This window comes from Mus pahari, chromosome 4 (assembly GCF_900095145.1).
Source record: "Mus pahari chromosome 4, PAHARI_EIJ_v1.1, whole genome shotgun sequence".
Taxonomy (NCBI): domain Eukaryota; kingdom Metazoa; phylum Chordata; class Mammalia; order Rodentia; family Muridae; genus Mus; species Mus pahari.
The window spans coordinates 97,341,482-97,363,616 of NC_034593.1; the positions used below are offsets into that span (position 1 = coordinate 97,341,482).

Genomic DNA, 22,135 nt, shown 5'->3' on the forward strand with positions numbered 1-22,135 from the left:
CAGGCCCATATAGCTGAGTCACTGAAACCATGAGAGACAACACTTGAAAACTTCCCAAAGCACAAGTGGTGTTACCACCAGCCACTACCCCTTTTCTTCAAGAGACAACTCTTCACTGGCTTCTACTGTCTCAACCTGCAGCCAACCAAGCAAAGGTAAAAATAGCAAGTGGCTTTTTATTGTTTGTTTTTTTTTTTTGAAAGAGGTGTTGAAGTAGTAAAGAGGTGGCCTCACTAATCTTCTAAAAACCACAATTTACAACATAATGTAAAGCACAGTCAGACCAACTTTATCCGCCTACTTAGCCTAACTGCCTTACCCCCATACCATGCTAGCCTACCCCTCCTAACATGCATCTCCTGGCATCTCTAGATTTTAAGAGAAAATCAGCACTAGTGACTGTGGACTCCGGTTCTACAAAGCATCTGCATTACTTTGGTAAGGTGTTAGAAAGGACTGGTCACCCTCCTCTCCCAGCACAGCTGCTGGGGCTTTCATTTCCCCAGACTTATCGTTCTTAACACAGAAAGAAGACTTCAAAAGAACAGTATAATAAATATGTCTATACTCTTGATTTAGAATGAACCCTTGAATTTTCATGTGGTATATACAAACATACATTCACATATATATGTGCATGCATACTTTCATATAATAGAGGCAAATAAAAAGGTACAAATATGGAAATTCTAATAAATTCTTTGGAATTTATCTGAGAATAAAGAATTAAGATACCCTCCTACCAAATCTCAATAACATTATAACATTTAAGACTAATAATAAGCTGGGTGTAGAGGTGCGCGTCTTTAATCCCAGCACTTGGGAGGCAGAGGCAGATGAATCTCTGTGGGTTTGGGAACCAGCTTGGTCTACATAGTGAGATCCAGAAGAGCCAGAGCTATATAGTGAGACTCTGTCTTAAAAAAACCAAAAGAACGGTAATTTTGCATATTTAGAAACATTTTATTTTACTTATAACCATTTTATTTATTGTGAATGCCGTCCATGTGGAAGCAGAGCATGCATAGGCCACAGGGCACAGCAGGCATCAGAGCCCACACTAGAAAGCTGGATTTTGTTGTTACTGTTTGTTTTTGTCCTTCGTCTTTACGTGGGTTGGGGGGCAGGCGAGTCTCACAGGCACAAGCAGCAGTGAATAACACTGTCTCGTCTCAGGCAAAGAGGAAGGTGAGGCCCGACACCCACGACTGTCCTGTGACCTTCACATTCTGTGCCACAGGGTATACAAATGTAAATGCAAAGGTAAGGCGATTTCTTTCAAGTTCTTATTGTCCTTACACATTTCAGGAAGGATACAGTCCAAGTACTGTATACTGGAAGCCTGCACAACCAATGTGATACATTAGCTTAGATTTCCTGTGCTAGTTGAGCTCATTTGTGTTTCTAACAATTTTTAACATTTCATGTTTTCCATCGTCTATTAAATCTTACCTTGACATATAAAACAGACATGACTCAAGCTTTACACTTGTATCCAGAGGCTCACTTCCCTTCATTCAATTTTCAGTGGCTTCTGTATATGTTTTCCTGTTGGCTTTCTTCCAGCAAATACATGTTTACATTCTCATTGTCCTTCTCTTACTTTCTCAAAAAGTATCAAGCTAAAATATTCTGTACATTCTGTCCCTCTTTGGAAGTCACTTTGTTTAGACTCATAGAGCATGAATTAAAAATCAGGTCAGAAGACAGTTTATGGCAGCACAAACCTGTGATACTAGCTGAGGCAGGAGGATCACAAATTCCAAGCTAGCCTGAGAAGGACCAAGCTAGCTTACTGTATTCACCTTTCTCTCTATGCCAATAACATGCTAAATGGCACCTTTAAGTTAAACTGGCATATAATGCAAGCTAGGTGGGGATGCTCCTTTTTTAAAGAGGGAACCTTGTCAATTGCTTCCAAACAGGCCTATTTGTACACTTCACACAAATGTCTCCGGGAAGAAAATTTAACAAAGAGGCAAACAAATAGTGAATAGATCTAAAAAGATGCCCACTTGGTTCTCTAGCACCACGGGGTAATGTCGTAACCTAACAACAGGAAGATGATATTTAAAATCAAAATTTTCTTCTTTGGTCTGAAGTACAGCTTATGTGAGATTTAAAAATCAATTACATTTTAAATTCATGCATTTGTCTAGTAAGTGAATCACACTGTGAGTCAGCTCAGCATTTGGGAAGGCTAGATAGACTATGTCTAACTGGAGATGAAGAAATAAATAGTCTGCCAACTAGTGTTTAGGTGGCAGAACTATAAGCAGCTACTGATGTGTGGCTGTAAAGTAGATGAGAACTGGTGTTTTGAGCCCTGGGCTAACCAGACAGGACCTACATCACTTTTTTTTTTTTAAGTTGTTGTCCATTAGCTGCTTCCCATAAGCTTATAGGCTCAAGCTGTCAAAACATAACAAAATAAACCTGACTTCCAGGAGCCCATATTAACTATTAACTATGTAGCAACCGCAATTATTTCTAAAGGAGCCAATGGGACCTTTCACAATGTATCCTATAACTGGGTTACATGTTTTCAATTTGAAAGTATAAAGTAAAACCCCTACTGATCAGCTTCAGCTGATTTCAGTTTTCATACTTCAAATTTACATAAAAAAGTTACTATGAAGCTACTATTTTATGCGGCTTATAAGAAGCAAGAAAGCCTGAAAGGACTGTCAGTTGTGGCTTCTCTGGAGTTGTTTTAAAACAAAAGTTACCTATCACTCCAGGAGTGTAATATGCCACCCATCTACCGTAGGGACCAACATATGCAAGTTTGGGTTTTCCTGAGCCCTGCCTTCTATTGTTTTCTAGCCAGTGGTGTGTGCAGGAGCACAAAAATCAAGTTTTCTTGCTAATATTGCACAGCAAACCAAAATAGACATTAAATTTTGTTTTAGAAGAGCTATTTTCTCAACATGTAACACTACCAGGATATCTGTAATTTAAACAATTTTCAATTTTTAAAAACTCCTGATACACAAAGAACAAATCTCACAACATAGAGAGTACTACATTAGAATTTTTATTTAAAGTTGATGAGAAAAGAAGTTTAAAAGCAACATGTACTAGCATATTAAACAATAAAATCATTAATATCAGGCTGGTAAAATGGCTCAGTGGGAAATGGTGAATGCTACCAAATCTGACAGAGCAAAATTCAATCCTGGGACAAATATGATAGAGAGAACCAACTCCTGCAAGCTATCCTCTGACTACTACATGCACACCCACCCACATACATACAAAGAAATAAAATTTAATAAGCAATAATATTCTAAATACCCAGATTTCCTTGACTTTTATACTTATATTGTCTGTCTCAAATTAATAGCTTATGGTTTACAAAACAATTTGTTATTTTCAAAAACTAGCATTATCTAAGGGCTGCATACAGAAATAGGATGGGGTAGCAGCTGGGGTTACATGATTTGCTTAAGGCAACTTTGATACTGAAATGTAAAAGAACAAAAAGTAAACAAAAATCCCAAACAAGCCACAAGCTTAGTAGCATTTCTCCTTTTGGAACTAGGTGGGGAAAGCAGTCCCCTACTGTTTCAAGGTCAGTCCACTCAAGACACTTTAATAAATTTCCTCATGTTATGGTGACCTCCAACCATAAAATTATTTTTATTGCTACATTATAACTGTAATTTTGCTACTATTATGAATCTTAATGTAAATATCTGCTATGCAGAGAGGTCTTGGGTGACCCACAGGGTGAAAATTGAACCTCTAGGGGGAGTACTTTCTGAGGAGCTGCTTTCAGCAACGAAATGGCTAGCACTGTGCTGAACTTTTCACAAAAGGTAACTGAGGAAATGGTTATGTTAACTGGCTTGTTCATAGTCATTTCTTGACTGTGTACAAATAACACAGTATAACATTGCACCCTTTGAGTACATTTAATTTTTTGCCCATTATATCTTTAAAAAGCTGAAAAAAATTAATGAAGAAAAATAAAAACTGGAGTATTAGGTTACAGGTTGAATAAAACTGTAAAATAGATTTTAAAAGCCCCAGGAAGTGAGGTTTAAAGTTCCTTTGGTCATTTAAAAATATTTATGCTTATTTTATTTTTCAGAGTATGAACAGATGTGGGCCTTGGATCCCCTGGAGCTGGAGTTCCGGGCATTTGTGAGCTGCCTGACTCAGGCAATAGAAAGGAGACTCCAGTCCTCTGGAAAAGCAGGGAATGAATGCGCATAACTGCTGAGCCACCACTCCAGTCAGTAAGTAAAGATAACTGGTACATGACTATATCCCCTCAGTTTTAATGCATCACTAAGCAAACCATGAAATATCCTTATGCTAACAGCAGGCTTCCTGTTTTCCCACAAGATAGCAGTTAGAACTGGAACCAGGTAGTCTCCTGACTTTTCTGGGGAGAGATGAGGTTCTGTTAATGGGACCTGAGTCTCTATACAAACTTAGCTTGGAACATTCTTATAATACTCCTTATTTGGCAATCTTTCAGTATGGGCATGGAAAGTTCCCAAAACCTTAAATAATAGTCCTCTAAAAACTTCCTTCAAGTAAAGGAACATTTGGGCTGTGGTGATCCTAAGGTCAGATTAGGATCCAGCCTCAACTGGACCATCTACCTACTGAGTTCTTTTTCAGAACTCCGAAGGAGTCCACCCTTGCTCCTGCAGCACTCATCCTGAGGGAGGCCTGGCCATTCTTTCACATCAAACACCAGAGCCACATTAACACTGGCTTCAGCTGGTAACATGGCTCATCGGCTTCATCAACTTTCTAAGTTCTGTCTTTTCCTCCTTAGCACTTGCTTCTGATCTATTCTTTAGTTGAATCTGTAACTCTTCAATAATTAAACATACCAAACTGTGCTTTTCTTCTGAAGTTAGAATTTTACCAAAATGATTCTCAAAATCTTTAAAATACTATTATTTTCAGTCTAAGAGTTTATAATATAAACTAACAAGTTTAAGCTCTCATATTCTGACTTGACCATCCAGAAACTAGAGGTAAGGGTACATACAATGTGTTAGAATTATACTTAGCATTTAAAAAAGAATTTAGACTCAAGAAATGAAACTGGCCTAGAGAGGCCTGGTGTTCCCTATTTGTTCTATAGATACCCTCCAGTACTCTTACATAAATGGCCTTCCTATTTTGATAAAGACTATTTAAGAGATAAAGTCCAAAGAACACAGCTCAGGGCTTTCTTTGACCCTAACATATCCTTAATTCTAGATAAGCAATCATTAGCCTAGGTCCAATGACAGGCTTCAGGATAACAAATTTCCCTTTGATTTACATTGTTTTATTTACTGCGTGTTCTCTCTCTCTCTCTCTCTCTCTCTCTCTCTCTCTCTCTCCCCCCCCCCCCCCCCCTCCCCCCTCCCCTCCCACTCCCATTATGAACTCTAAGAGTGCTCCAATGGGTAAGGGAGCCTGTAGTAATTTAAATGACCTAAATAATCTCATGGGAATCTAAGCTTTATTGGACACATCATCTGTAATTGTGTCTAGCAAAGGTCCTATAACAGGAATTTCTCAAACTTGACTTAATAGGCTCCACGCCTTCTGCTCCAGGCTTACTCTGAATATCTGAGTAGTAGTAGTAGTAGTAGTAGTAGTAGTAGATAATTTCTCTGATCTTTCACAAGGGGTGGAAGATTTCTTCCTTGGGAAATAGGTGACTTACATAGATAGTAGCTACACTCCTATCCCAATATCTAATTTCAAAATAATTTCCAGCACCTTGGACATTCAAAATGCCAACCCATTCTCCACTAGCTGCCCTACCTTCAGGTCCTCTTCTACTGTGAATTAAGTATGTCTAATTTAGAGCCCAAATAATAAATAGTCTGAAAAAACTCCCTTTGTGACAAGTATCTTTCAAACTCCAAACTCACGAAAGGTACTTATTTAACAAGCAATCTAAGGAGGACCTGAAAAAGCAAACAATTACATTGAGTTTGCCATACTTTTGACAAAGCACCTCAAAAAATGCAGGAAATAATGGGTTAAATAAGCTTTGCTCAGAATTAAAACAAGGGAAAGGAAGTGGAGAAGCTACTTTTAATACCAACTATATTTGTTAGTACAGACCATGCATGTGATGGATCCATAAAGGGTTAGGAGAACATGAGAGTCTATCTAAACAAGACAGAATGTTTTTTGTTTATTTATTTTTAAACATGGTTTAGTTCAAATTTAGCAAAAACTGGCAATATGCTCTCATTCCAGTCATGCCCAGCTTTCAGCTAATCCCCTCTCTATGGAATCAGAAAAGAATGTGCATAATTATGAATCCCATATTCCCCAAATAGGAAAGGTTCTAATTCCTGAATGCAAGGGCTAAGATTAGTTTCATCAATCACCCATTCCCAATTACAAACCAGCAGACAGGGGACTTCTCAATACAAGTGCTTTTCATGTGCCCTTTAGAACCTGGAAGCATCCTTTACCCCACTTACGCTAAGAACCAAGTCTTTGTCAACCTTGACTTACTCCCAGCTGGCAAATAAGAACAGAAACCACCTCCGGAGTAATGCTTCCTCCTGGGAAATACTGGAGAAGGGGTGTAGTGAGGTCAGCCCCTCCAGGATTTGTTTTTCCTTAGACTTAGCCTACAGCTTATTACAGTGAGAACATGATGTCCCCGATCAACTTAGTCTCTTTCTGTTATAACCCTGAAGCAAACAGATTCTACAGCAGCTACAAGGCTGTTACCAAGGCCACTGTATTGATCAGTGTAATTAAAATTCACAATTCATCAAGTCCAGCACAACAAGCCAGCTGGGTCACTCTCTTCATAACAAGCCAACATTGGGAATCTTCCTGTCTTGCTTGCTAAGAAGTCTGGTACTGATGCTGGCACTAAAAACTCAAGTACTGAATTAGAAGTTGGGACCACCTGGATAGGAACAGGAAACTGAATCTGTTACCAGAGTAACTGCATGTATCCACCATCTCTATAAAGCATTTATTTCACTTTCCGAAACAGGGAATTTTGAAAGTCTCCCTTTCCCCCAATCTTGCCAAAGTCACACATTTTACGTAAACATCACAAAATTTAGTGCCAACTAGAACCAGGAGCTCATGGTTAGGGCAGCACTGGCTCATTCCCAGAAGACTAATTCTAAAGGTGTGTTTCAAGGACAAGTGTACATCAGACTGTTGGATGTCAAGTTCAGCTTTTGGTTCCACTGAATGGACACCCAGCATTACACAGCATGAAAGATGGGAAATTGCTCAGCATTGCTAACAGGCTGTTAATACTGTCAGAGCCCTAACATAAACTCCAAACCCTGCTGTCCAACTTTTCATTATTCCTCAAACTTGCAACAACCTGGAGACAAAGTTTCTTAAATCCAAGATACCAGTTTCAACATTGAGCAGTGCTTAAAATGTATGCTCCAATGGTGAGAATTTCAAACTGCATCCCTCATTACAGTAACAATAGCTCTAAGCTGACTGCTTTATGTCTCCATACTACTAAGCTAATGAGAGGGCCATGTAGTATGTATTCTTTCTCTTCCCTTCCCTTCCATTTCCTGCATTAGAAAGAGAGCTACTCAATGAGTGGAAACTCTCCATATGTGCTCTCCTGCAGTCCCTAGCTACTGCCTTATTCATCCATAAGGGAGGCTTAAGTTCCTAAAAACAGCTCTGGCAATAAAAAAGGAAAACAAGTCAGTCACTACATGAGTGGAACTTACTTTCTCCTGGGGACAATCACTTCACAGTATTTGATTCAATAAGCATTCATCAATAGTACTGTGTGTCAAACCTTACATGTCTGAAACAGTCCTTGACTTCAATAAGCTCTATCTAGAGAAATCAAATGATAAAAATCCATACTTTATCAGCTCAGTATTGAGAATAGTTTAAGAAGTACAGCTTCCTATGGAGAGAAGTAGAGCTGAGAAAGTACCCACAGTTGCTCAAAGTCTGGTTTCTGTGTATAAGTTTCTGAGTTATACCCTCAACTCAATAACGAGCCCCAAAGAGGAGGGTAACAACACCACCAGCCCCCCCCCAGCTTTATCCCAAACCTCAGAGACAAAGTGCAAGCTAGAAACATTTTCTTTTAAAGCAGAATCTAGCTCTATAAACAAAAGAGATACTATGCTTAGAAGCCTACTTACAGCAAGGGTTAGGATCTCTGAGTGAGTTCCAGGCAGCCCTATCAAACCCTCTAGAAGTAAATATGTATTTTGGTGCTCTTCTGATTTTTCCTAAGGACAGAATCTGTGATTTCATGAAATTCTTCAAAGATTAAGACTCAAAAGATTAAGAACCATTATGCACAGTCTCTAATGCAGCAACTACCAAAGGCACAGGCCAACGTGAGACTGATTCTAATTCTCTGCCTTCTACATATACTCTGTAGTCACCTCTTCTAGACTTAGAAACACTGATGAGGGTTTACATTTTAAAAATTCAAAATAAGCTTCTACATCTTCAAGATAACATTAACAATTTGATTAAATGGCAACTAAGCAGTAAAAGAACTACACAGAACCTAGGCTAAACGTTTAACATGCTACTCAGCAGGATCCTGAGTCCTTCCTCCTCAGAGGTCAGAAATTCACAGAAAGGGGAATATTCTGAGGGTTATTTAGAGAAACATGTCCATCAAAGGAGTTTTCATCAATAAATTAGAGATTGGGGTTTATTTATGGAAAACCAACAATCTGACACAATGTCAATTTCTGAAGTTCCAAAGACAGAATGTATTGGATTTGTCTTGAATAGCTGCCAACATTAAACAGGGTTCTCCTTCAGTTGTGGTACAATATACACTTCTTACTACTAAAAGAGTCCTCGCTTCAAGCTTTCCTGACCATCCTACCTGAAACCACTTATAAGTTGTGAATAAGCTTTATCATGTAAGTTATACCACAGCCAGGCAGTGGTAGTGCACATCTTTGATCCCAGCACTTGGGGGGCAGAGGCAGGCAGATTTCTGAGTTTGAGACCAGCCTGGTCTACAGAGTGAGTTCCAGGACAGCCAGGGCTACACAGAGAAACCCTGTCTCAGAAAAAAAAAAAAACGGGGGGGGGGCAGGGGGCGCAGGAGAGAGGTTATACCACAGCAATCAATGTGGTCCCATGAAAACTACCTTTATAATTCTGGGTCAGGAAAAAATGTCTTCTATTATTTCTCATGTCTACTAAGCGACAAGACTATGGTTCTTCTCATGTTCTTCTGGATGTTAGGATGGTCTATGGAGTTGCTTATGATAATCTGTATCACTAATTATCTTAGCCTTCAAAATTAACAATACTTTCCCATTATTTCTTAAGTTTTATCTTCCCAGTATTTGGCATTTATGACTCTCTACAAGTCACAACAAATGCTCACTGAAAGGATGGGACAGGGCCAGCAGGATGCTCAGTAGCAGGTAAAGACATTTGCTGCCAAGCCTGACAATCTGAGTTTGATGCCCTGGGCCCACAAGACAGAAGGAGAGATTACTCATGTAAATTATCCTGACTCCTCCGTGCACACATGTCCTCCCTCCATAAATTAATATAGTAGAATATTTTAAGGAGGGAGTAAAATATACTTTAAAAAATTACTGTTGCTATCTTAACTTACAAATATCTCTAGCATCACCTGTTCCAAACAACAGACATTTATTAGGCAAATACAGAAACTGAGGCACAAGAGTTATTCACTTAGGGGGATACCAATTAATAGTTGGTTTTTTTGACTGTCAAATATTCAAGTCTTAAATCAAACCAACAAGCCCTGTAATATCCATAGTACTGGAGTAGACATCCAATGTAAAACTGGTTATCATTATAGTTAGAGAATAAGATATACTTTTGCTTGAATGGGCATATAATATACTGTACTCAAAGAAAGCAAACAATAATTAAAAACTGGCAAGACAAGCATACTAGAAGCTGGCCTGATTGAGAAGCATTAAAGTCACTTATGGCCCCAGGAATGTCCTCAATTCCAGCGGGAGCTCAGGAGTGGGAATGATCCAAAGATTACCTGGTTTACAGTCAAGCTGGGATCCTTTTGTATGACGGACTACATCATTTAAAGAGACCTTTCCCTCACACTATTCAGTACCATTCCACCTGCACCTTCACCTTTTCCATACTTTATCACATTATCACCACATGGAAGAGGTTCAACAGTGACCTAAGTCATGTCGAAGAACTGAAATTCTGAGAGGGAATAAAAAAACCAAAACCCGAGTACCCAGAATTTACTACATGACTTTGACTAGTCCTTAACTGGTTCATTAACAAAATAAATGCTTCTTATCACCATCATTAAGGGAAGGCAATTAGTCATCATAATGCATTTTAATACAAGTACAACGTACATACCACACAGTAAAGCTCAAAGAACAAGATTAATAACATGAGGACACATACACTAGTAAATGGAAATTTACAACAGGGTCTTCCCACACGCCTGGCAGAGACTTTCTTATTTTAGCGAATGGAGTATGAGTCTCTGAAGTCATTAGCACTTGGCTTCACAATAATACTCACTTGTGATATTCCTCTCAGACAGAGAAAAAGAGAGGGATATTTACTGCTGTTGGCATTCAGCACCTCAGTTACTGGTTAGCCAGATCGGCAATTAACAATTGAGTACTAAATGCAAGGGACAGAGCTAGGCTCCATAGATACAATGGTAAACAAGAGTCCTGGCCTCTAGTTTACAATGTATAATACAGATTTTGGCTTATCAATATTGATTTGCAAGAATATAGTTACACTGAAAGAAAAAAAAGGAACACTAATACTTTGAAGTACCTACACAAAAGAAAGCAGGCTTATGACAAGAGATAAGAGTCAGGGGGGTTAGTCTATCGGGTTTCCAACTCTCCCCTTAACTCATCTGAGGTACTGCACATAAGCACTTTGCTTGTAAGAACTCTAACTTTGTATTCAAATAGTGCAGATTGCAAAAGGTCACTCCTCCAACAAAGCAGTTGGGGAATGAGAGCACTAAAAATGAGGTCAACTGAATCCCTTAGGATGGAGGGACCTTCTATAAACCTTTTAAAGGTGTTATTGGTGACAATCTCAATTTTGTGAGAAAACAGAGCTAAAGCACACAGCGATAACGTTTTTTTTTTCTTTTTTTCAGAGACCAGTCAATTAGTTTCCTGAAGGAAAATAAATAAAGCCCTCTCAGGCACTGAGAGCAGCTTAACTAGTTCCGGTACAGGAACCTTGGGGATTAACTAGCTTTGCAAACCTTGCTCTGCTGAATTTATACCATCCTTGAACCCTACAAATACTGTAGGCAGGATTGATTTTTGAAATGACTTTATACAAGAGGGAACGATTTCAGAAAGGTCACGTCCTTGCAAAGGTTTTTTGGTCTACTGCTAATTGGGAACCAGGTTAGAGGAAGGTCAGAAAAGGTTCGACAGAAAGCACTGCGAGTTAGTTACACTCAGCACTCCACAGATCACCTTTTCCAAGAGCAATAGAAGGATGTCCTTTGAGCTCAACCCCCAGCACAATAGGCTGAACTTGTAAGTGCAGTAAAGAATGAGCAATCATTTCTTCCCACCCACCTCTCCAACCCACCCAAGCTTCTTTCTGGAGGGATGTCTAAGTGATCTAGTCACATGACTGGGATCAACCTGCATCCGTGACAGTGTCTACTGTCGCCAACCTCTAAATTTTCCTTTCTCACATACTTCCTAGCAGGTGGAAGACTGCAAGGCGATTACCATTTTGCCTTTCCATCTCTTGTTGCTTTTAGAACCCGTCAGCTGCATCAACCAATTCACACAGTTCTTTCCTCTTGCCTCTACGCGATCACGCAGTTGTTGGTCAAACGGCCAATTCTCCCCCAAGAGATGCCTTGAAAACGCGCTGCCTGATTTCCCCCACTCACCTGTGGGGAAATTTCCTGCACAACCTCATCCCCTGGACAGGTCCCAGGGGTCAGCTGAGTCGCTCACCCCCTCCCAATCTCCTCTTCAAGGCCTTTTCCATCCAGGAAAAGTCAGTCGCGAATTTAAGGCCTGGCCCTGTCGGGCTTCAGGAAGATCCAGGAGGACTCCGGCCGAGGGACAAAGAAAAGCGAGGTCAGAGCGGCCTCTCTGGCTCCAGCTAGGCCCATCGCCGCTCACCGGCCACCCACTACATCGTGTCAGTGGTCCCGAGCACCCCAAACCCTAGCCCGAAGTCCCGAACTACCCGGGTCCGGGCCCGGGGCTTGCTCGCGCCCCTTCCGCGAGGGCCCTCGCCGCCACCCAGAGCCCCGCACCTTCTTGGGAGCCTTGGTGACCGTGGCCATGAAGGAGTACTTCTCGGCGTCCTCGATCTCCTTGGCCTGTTTCAGCTCCTCCCCGACACCGGGCAGCGGCATCGCGTCAGGCATCGACATCCCCCGGCCGGCCCGGCCCGCGGCTAACCCGCCGCCCCCGCCTCTTTCCCTCACGGGCGCCCGCCCGTCCGCGCGGCGCCCTCGGCCACGCGCTCGCCCGCCTTCCCGCCAGGCCCCGCGCCGAGCTGCTTGGGCTTCCGAAGGGCTGGGACCCGCGCGCCTCGTCGGCCCCGCGACCCGAGCCTGCCGGACAGCGACGGCGGCCACAGAAGAACCAGAAGCAACAGCACGCAGCTCCGACCTGCCCGCGCAGCCACCTCCGCCACACGCAAGCACGCACGCAAAGTAAGGGTAGAGGGCGGAGACGCCACGTCAAGTACTGGCAGCCCCAAGGAGCGTGGGGGGGGGAAAGAGGCGGGGAGAAATGGCGCGCTCTGCTGACGTCACCACGCTGGGCCGGGCCGCAGGAACCGCTCCTCCTTTCCTGCTCCCGGGTGATGAGCGTCCCAGGGTGAGTAGTTGTACCTCGTCTGCCGCCAGGTGGTGCCATCAGCCCTGTTGAGCCGTGTGTGGCGCCTCTAAAGATGCCTACAAGAATAAGGTAAGGGTCTTTGGACTACCAATTCCCCAGGAGACCTCAGGATGGGGAGGTGGCAGAGCTTCGGGGATCGGGAAGATGGCGTTATCAAGAGCAATGCTTGGGAGCATAAACCAGAGTCCCACCGGACACATTTTACGGCCCTTTTTGGGAAAATTCAGTGTTAGAGACAGCCTACTCACGGCCCATACCCTGGGCCCTTTGGACCAGAAGCCCATTTCCAGGGGACAGTGTTTGCTTTTTTACTTCACAGGGGGCAGAACAAGCTGAGAGCAGTCTGGTTTCTACACAACCCTTTATGACCTCCATCACCATCTCTTCCTGGGCCTTGTCTGTTTACAAGACCTTCAGGCTGCAGTGCTGATGAGACGAGGTCATTAAGATAAGGTTGATGGGTGGGTCAGAGGGCAGAGAACAGGGCAGATTGACAAAAAGTCCCGGCCAAATGGGTTCTCCTGCTCCAAGCTCTCTCTAGGCAGTAGGCTCTCCCTGCCAGCTCCACACGAGTGTGAGTGTGCAAGTGCAGAATGTTCGGTTTGGACTCACACAGCTACTGTGTACAGCCCCCGTATAAAGGCCCTGGGATGGTAGATAGAGGTGCATGTGGCATATTTATGTTTTCCAAGAACCCATCCATTTGGGAAGGGAAAGCCTATTCGTAAGCTGGGGTCAACTGAGGTATCTTATCCTTTGAGAGTCATTCAAATGACATTGGCTCCAATTCCTATGTCCTGTGGAAAGTACAATGTTGTCCCCAGGATTTCTGTGAATTACTGAGGGCACTTAGGTTTTCTGGCTCTAGTTTGCTGCCTCATCTGAAATGTTGCTCACTATTCCAGTCTTACAACTGTTTCTTTAGCTCTTGTAGTCACATCAGCCCCTTTCTCTTTCCAACTCTCACTCCTAAACCACAAAAATGAGGCTATAACATGTAGCAGAACTTTTAATGAAGGTTTGCTGGTCAGAGGGGAGAGGTTACATCACATAGCAAACAGTCTTCAATTACATTTCTGAAATGTTCCGAAAAGAGATTTCAGCCACCTCACCATTGGGATTTCTCAATGAGCACAATCTCCCTCAAAGCTCTCCAGTACACTCCACATCTAGCTGTCTCCTGTGGCTCCTTTTTCATTCTTTCGCTTCACCCTTCTCTCTTGGGTGGATTCTGAGAAGCCAGATTCTTCCCCACTATGCTGAGAATAAGTCTTCCTGAGAGCCTTTCCACTAATTTCCCTCTCTAAGCTCATTTTTATTATATATATATATCCAGCACCTCACTGGGTTGTGAGTGGGTCTTACTATGTAACCCAGGTTGGCCTTGATCTCTTATCCTGTGCCACCATTCCTGACCTTACTAGGTTTTAAAGACTTAACTTTATCAAGAAAAAAAATGGTCTTAAAAGACACCAACCCTACCCCAATATTGATTTGTGCTCAAGGTTGGGGAAGGTGTGAAATAGTTATTTCTGGACCCACTGAATTCTTCCTATGAGAAGCCTGTGGATGTTTGAAGAGGGCTGTTGAAGTACCTAGAAGGATTGCTGTCTTAAAATGTTAGCATTCTCTCTTGTGCTCACTGTTCCCAGCAGTCAGACTTCTCTCCTTGGGAATTCTATGGCCATAGAGGGCAGAGAGATGAAACCAGAGAACTAAGCTCACCCACACAGGGCCAGGCCAGCCCCTCTCTCCTTAGAGCTGGGGCCTGGGAACCATAACTGGCCCACTTGGGAGCTTTCATCTTTTTTATTTTGTCCACACTATTATTGGAGCTCCATAGATTCAATTCAGCTGAGTCTTTAGAAATCAGCTAAGAAACTCTAAGTCTCATGAATTAAAAGAAAATATGTGTCTTGAGACAAATAATTTTTAACAAGCACTAGTGCATCTATATTTTGGATTTGACTTCTTTAAAACAATTTTTCTTCATGTGCTTTGTACTTTCTCTGGGCATTTTGGCCTCCAGGCTGTGAGTTTCCTGGAGGTTGAAGAGTACATCTCTTATATTCCTTCAGGAGACAGGATTGTCCACAGAACCAGACCTAGAGGGAATACAACTTTATTGAGTGGCTTAGGTCAAGATAGAGACCAGCAAGTGACTCTGCTTACCAGTGTGCCTCATTGGACAGGAGGCTGATGGTTTGCTCTTAGGGGAGATGGACAAGGATGCTTAATCTAAAGGTGGAAAGGGCAACCCTGTGATACTAGAGAGGCAATAGAAATCCAGACCAAGGTCATGGCATTGTTGAAAACCAGCCACTGTAGAAGGCCCTGGTGGCCACCATGCTCCCCAAGTAGATGCTGGAAATCAAAGTGTTTACCCAGCAAGGGAATGTGACAGCATACCATCTGTGAGAAACATGGCATGCTACCTACCTCATGCCCAATCCCAAGACAGTCTTACATGGTCCAACTGGAAACTGCCACTTCTGAAGGCTAAGAAATGGCTTGTTTATGCCTGTTCCCTCACCCAACACTACCTCTACCAGCAAGCAAGCTAATTCGTCAGGACACCACAAAGGCACCCAGACTAGAGACCCATCCCTGGGCCAGTGTTTGTGAAGAGGAGGGATCTAAGGATAATGATACTTGTTGTCTGTGGTGATAGAAAGTTTTCCAAAGGCCTGGAGATCAGAGAGAATCCTGCCCGAGAAAGGAGTGGCAGAAGGACAAAGGTGAATCAGAAGATCACATGACTAAAAGTGTAATACTATTGTAGTGTCTCACGTGGGATTGTTATGATTAGTCAAATATACCCCAAAACTAATTGTATTCTTTATTTATAAAACAAAGTCATACAATGCATGATGATCTGGCCAATGCCAGATACTATTCACCAGTGGTCCATGGGAGTATCATGGAGTCACATATGGGAGGATACACTTGTTGTCCAAATAGTCAGGAGGCTGAGACAGGAGGATCACCAAGACTTCAAGATCAGTCTGAGCTGCAGTGTAAGTCTGAGGTTAGCCTGGGATTATATAGTGAGACCCTGTCTCAACAAAGACAACACCACCAAAACTTTCCTGGTTAGATTTATGTCAAGTTGATACAAGCTGGAGTTATCTGAACCTCAACTAAGCAAATGCCTCTATCAGACTGTCTATCACATGTCTGTTGGGAGCATTTTCTTGACTGATGGTGAGCAAGTAATGGGGAACAAGCCAGGAAGCAGCACTCCATTGCCTGTGCTTAAGTTCCCGCCCCTATGTTGCTTTATAATGATTTATATGTTCTTCTGCCTTGAGTTGCTTTATAATGGGCTGTGACCAGGACATGCAAGCTGAAATCCTTTCTTCCGCAAATTACCTTTTGGTCATGTTCTTTATTACAATAGAAAGAAAACCGAAACTAAAATTAAAAGCAAAGATTTTAATGGTATCAAAATATTCCTACAATCCTGTGACAAAGCTATTGTAGAGTTTTAGCACTACACATTCCTCAGTTTCGTGGTGGTACTTATATAAGCATACCTTTTGATATGTTTAAGTTTTTAAGGTATTTACCATTGTACTACAACCACCTGCAGTATATGCCATATAGCCAGATGCAATGGGTATATACATTGTATACCAGGTTATATGACCTATGAATACACGAAGGTATACTGTATGGTGTTCACAGTGTTGAACCTGTCCAGTGATACAGTTCTCAGTAACCCTAGGTTTATTAGGGTTAAGTTCCATCACTGCACTGAATGCTTGAGATACACTTGAAACAGTGCTAGATGTGGCTTGAGAGACTAATAAGATGAGGCATTGGCTTCTAGCTGGGTACAGGTTCTGTAGGTCTCAGCGGATGAACAGAAGGGACTTCACAGACAGAGATGCTACATGTGCTGTCTTGACAGTAAACCTTGGCTGAGGTTGAGAACAGAATCCAGGATGAAGCCACAGTCTTAGGAAAGGCAGACAATCAAGACAGCTTGGTGTGTCCTGGGAACTGTCACTATTTTAGTGTGTTTAGGGAATGATGGTACAGTAGCACACAGTAAAGACTGAAGCTAGAGGCAGATCCAATACAGCCTGTTGCACCATGGTGGGTAGTGCTAGTAGTCACCAATTTGGAGAACAAAGGAGGAAAAGCAACCTTCATGGAGAGGCTGATGAGATATGCGGTCAGCTTGAAACATGTTGAGTTTAATGTGTTTGTGGAGAGTGCTGTTCCTGAGTCTTAGGGAAGCCTTGTTTGTGCCTCTGTACTCCCATCTAGCTTGGCACCTTACCCAAGAAATACTATACTTGTTCTGTAGACCTTTCCCCTCTTGTCAACAAGCCTCACTTTATGGGCCTGTGGTGGTTTGAATATGCTTGGCACACAGGGAGTGGTACTGTTAGGAGGTGTGGCCTTGTTGGAGGCAGTGTGTCAATGTAGGGGTGAGCTTTGAAGCCCCACCCACTGCAGAAGAATCAGCCTTCCCCTGGATGCAGTAGAACTCTCAGCTGCTTGTACACCATGCCTGCCTAGACACTGCCATGCTTCCTGCCTTCATTATAATGGACTGAACCTCTGAACCTGTAAGCCAGCCCCAATTAAATGTTGTTCTTATAAGAATAGCCTTGGTCATGGAGTCTCTTCACAGCAGTAAAACCCTAAGACAGGGCCCCTTAATTGTAGTGGCGTGAGCTGTGGGCAGTACTAGAAAGAGGAAAGCCCTTATCCCCTTTCTGCCCTGGTTGTTGCGCAGCTCTTAGCGGCACCATTGACATGTTTTTTGATATGTTGGGTCCCCTTGGAGCAGCACTCCAGATCACCCGGGGCAGGGCCGTATAAGAATCCTGCTTCCTGTTTCACATTGTGCTCTCTGAAAAGCCCCTTACCCAGTCGATGGCTCTTCATTTCAGCAGCTCCAGCAAGCATTCTTCCTCCTTTACAGCTCCCTCTGCTTAGTAAGATAATCACATTTGCCTATGTGTTAGGAAATTGTTATTACTAGTTATTATTTGAACATTATAGGGAAAACTTACAAAGAGAAAATCTTTCATCCATACTTCTCAGTTCATTCTGCTTCTTATTAATTTGTAGATGCTCATTGGCACACCTGTGTTTGGTAAGTGCCTGCCATTGTGGGTTCTGCTCTGTTCAAATTACAGTATTTCAAAAACATGTTTCCTTGCACAGAGATGCTTTACATTCTTACCATGTTTATGTTGCTCAGACATTTCAACATTCACCTTAAGAGTTTAACAGTTTTGTTTTGTTTCTGTTATTGGGCATTTGGAGTCATTTCCAACTCACTGCAATTGGATTTCGTATTTGGGAGTGAGGAGTAGGAGTGGGTGTGATTGGCTTTCAAGCAAAACAGACCAAGTTGGGTCACAGCACAGAGAAATGGAACAAAATGTAAATGGCAGAGAGCCTTGTTCCTGCCAACAGTGATAGTTTATCTGAAGGCACTGGATTAAGGACCTCTTTGCCTTAGGGCATCTGAGATTCTGTGCCGAGGACTTGAGAACTTTTGATTGCAGGCTGACTCTGTGTGTGTGTGTGTGTGTGTGTGTGTGTCTGTGTCTGTGTCTGTGTGTGTACCAGGGTTGTGGTTGGGTGGAGATGAGGGCTCAGATCTTGACTATGCTCCCAACTTGGCTATGGGGATCTTAGATCTTTCTGGATCTCTTTTCTCAGGCAAAACAAGATATAGCTCTCCATCTAGGGCTTGTGATGACTTAATTCACTCACATAACAAATACAAGGGAGCTTGGAGAAAGTTACAAAAAGTAATTTATTCAAGCACAAGTTACTAAAATGTAAGTCCCCAGAAAAAGTAATTGGAGGTTTTAAAGGAGCTGTTGTTGAGAATTTGGAATTCTGTCTGTGCCTTGCCTTCCAGAATGACAAGAATAAGAATAGCCTGAGGCTGGAACTGGTCTCTAGGCTCAGACAGAGCACTTGTTTGCAAGTGAATTGTGCTTTTCTGATAGGGAAGACTGAAACTGCCTGAGCCATTGGTAATTGTCACTTCTCTGCTTCAGGTTGGGTCTTGACTGGGCACAGTCGGTCCAGTAGCCCCTGGAAACATCTTTAAATGATGGATTGGAGTAAAGATCCTGATGAACTTCTTCAGTTTCTGAAGCTGCCACCTTTTAAAGTTAAGGCTGGAAAGGAAGCCAAGGTCTGTAAACGTTGTGGAACAGTTCTGATAGTTTGTTATGCTTCTTTGTGTATTTTTTTCTGCACCTCTCTCTCTCTCTCTCTCTCTCTCTCTCTCTCTCTCTCTCTCTCTCTCTCTGTGTGTGTGTGTGTGTGTGTGTGTGTGTGTGTCTTGAGGTGTTTACCATAATAGCAGAAATTGTGAAACTGCACTTGGACTTTAGCTTCTGCCTGGTAAGTCACTCTAATAATTCTTGACTTAGGACAGAAGATGTGTTGGGGATCCCATAGAAAACAAACCAGCCATAGTCCTCATGGGGCTTTGGAGTTAAGATCAGAACTTTGTCAGAAAATCTGGGTCCCCCAATATATTTTCAGAGAGGTCAGATTTCTTGTCTCTCCTGCTCCATGCTAAGAACTATTTCTCAGGAGTCTGGGTCAATTTCAAAGGTGGGACGAGAACAGCAGTCTAACTCTTGAATTCAGAGATGCTTGCCCACCCTTGAAGCTCGTGTGAGTTTTCTAGAAACTTCTGATTTTCTACCCAGAATATATCCTCTCCCGGGATCATAGTGAGCAGGCTAGCAGGGTGAGAGTGCCGTCTTGCCAGGGTCAGAGACTGTCTGTGCCTCCCACAGTCACTCTGCCTGTTACCTTTCCCTAAGACTGAAAGTAGTCCTGAGGTGGGAATAGAGAATGGTTGGCTAGATCAGTTAGCTACCCTGATGAGGAGACTCCAGAACATGTGTGGTGGGGCTAATGGGAAGGCTTGCTTGACTAGAAAGACTTAGAGGTTGGATGGAATAGGGTAAGCAGAAGCTGCAATTTTCCACAGCTCAAGCAAACAGGGTCTTTTCTACCTGCAAGGTCCCACCCACCGTGTGACTGGTTTCTTGGGGCCAGAGGAAAGAGTGGTTGTCTGCTGGTAGTGTGGAGTCTGCTGCTGGGTGGGAGTCAGCCTTCCTTACCCTCTCTGGTGTGCAGGGCGGGCCCCATTGCATCACCCTTGGAGTCTCTGCTCCTGGCTTTACAGCCAGCTGGGCCCCTAGAGGAGGGACTCTCCCTGTTTTTCAACAAACCATTAACCATTTCACCCTCCTAACTCTCATTATGCCAGTCTGGATTTCCAAGGTTAGTCTTCACACCTCTCTGCCCTGACAGGGATAATCTTCTTCATGCCCACAATGACAAAAGGTTCTGCCTGTGTGGCTTTTGAGCAATTGCAGGCTCCATCATACCAATGCAACCCTGGTCTCTTCCCTGGGATAAGAGTTAACTTCCCTCATCCCCACCCTCATCATTTGTCCCATTTTGCAGTGGTGAGAACAGAGCTCCCGGGCCTCCAGAATGAGCTCATGCCACTTCCCCACTCCGGCGTCCCGACAAAGGGTCAACAACATTTTGGGCTAAGAGCAAGTACATAGCTCAATCCAGAGACCAGGAGCTTGGACATTGGCCTTTTCCCAAAATTCCTCTAATCATTTTCTGCAGGCCTACTTAGGCCTTGCCTTATTTGTAGGGCTACAGGATCAACTTATGAAGACACAGTGTCCTCTTGTTCCTGTAGAGCCTACACAAGGAGGTATGAGGTGGTGAGCAGGCACTGAAGCCCAGGCCACATTCATGTTCAGAAGCCTTATCTCCTAGTCCCAGCATTCCTTTCATTGCCCCACCCACTCCGGGGCCTGAAATAGTCTGGAATTGCATCCAAGCCTAAATCTAGGTCCCAATTTTAGTTCTCCATTTGGCTGATAGTAACTCTCAGAACCTTGAGCTGAGTCCTGGAGGGGGTGCACAGATAATAAAGCACAACTTCTGCCTTCAGGGAGTGTCTTAGTCAGGGTTTCTATTCCTGAACAAACATCATGACCAAGAAGCAGTTGGGGAGGAAAGGGTTTATTCAGCTTACATTTCCACATTGCTGTTGATCACTGAAAGAAGTCAGGACTGGAACTCAAGCAGGTCAGGAAGCAGGAGCTGATACAGAGGCCATGGAGGGATGTTACTTACTGGTTTGCTTCCCCTGGCTTGCTCAGCCTGCTCTCCTATAGAACCAAGACTACCAGCCCAGGGATGACACCACCCACAAGAGGACCTCCCCCTTGATCACTAATTGAGAAAATGCCTTACAGCTGGAGGCATTTCCTCAACTGAAGTTCCTTTCTCTGTGATAACTCCAGCTGTGTCAAGTTGACACAAAACTAGCCAGTACAGGGAGCTTGCAAAATGTATCCAGAGGACTACTCACTGATAGCAGATGCCTGTTGAAGAAGAAAAGAAAAATGGATTCCCATGGGAAAAAATAGAGGTAGCCTTATGAAAGGGAGTTGTTTTGTTGAATCTTAAAGGATGAGTTGGACTTGAAAATGCAGTGAGGGATACTCATACTGGGTGGAAGGAATAGCAACAGTGGAAATGTAGAAGTGCCAAATTTATGCTTTGTTCAGGAACAGGTCAACAGCATCAGGTTTGACTGAAACACATAGGAACTGCTTCTATCTTCTGAGGACATGTGTCTATCTAGATTTTATGTAGACTGAGTACTGTCATGTGGTAAAGACCTTTGGTCGTCAGAACTTTACAGATGGAAAAAATTGAAGGTTGGGAGCATGAAGAAACATTCTCTGAGCTATAAAGCACGTTTGAGAGGGAGCTAGGGCCAGACTCAGAATATCCTGCTGTTTCTGCCTTAGTTCAGTTCAGGTTCCTTGGTCCAGGGACTTAAGCCATATGGTTGATTGACCCAACAGACCTTGCCACTCCTTAGGGGCCAAGAAGACATCAGAGGTGAGCCATCGAAGACCATAGATGAACATCACATCACAGTGCTTATCACAGCATGGCATATAGCAAAGAATAGCATTGTGACAGTTGGTAGGAAAGAAATTATCGTATTCTTTATTTTCTTGAAATTTACTTAAATCTGATTCCAAACCTAGTTCACAGTTATTTAGTTGTTATTTAGTTAGCAAGAGGTCTAATATTGTAAGGGGTCTTCCTCATGACTCATTTGATTTTTCTAAATGTAAACTAAAGCAGAAATCTTACACAGGTGAATTAAAGTAGAACTGGACAGCTGGTCCTGTTTGGAGGAGCTCGGGGAGTTAATGGCTGCTCCATGGCTACCCATGGGATGCTGGTCT

At 42.9% G+C, this 22,135-nt stretch overlaps 1 protein-coding gene across 1 annotated transcript in view; it reads right to left on the reverse strand.

Annotated features, from left to right (window-relative positions):
* Positions 1–12,741, reverse strand: part of Ahcyl1 (adenosylhomocysteinase like 1) — a 33,249-nt gene extending 20,508 nt beyond the window's left edge. Inside the window, exon 1 of the mRNA XM_021195339.2 lies at positions 12,248–12,741. Within this exon, the coding sequence (XP_021050998.1) occupies positions 12,248–12,367 (120 nt within the window). The 5' untranslated portion in view covers positions 12,368–12,741. The remainder of the gene's footprint in view (positions 1–12,247) is intronic.
* Positions 12,742–22,135: the final 9,394 nt, after the last annotated feature.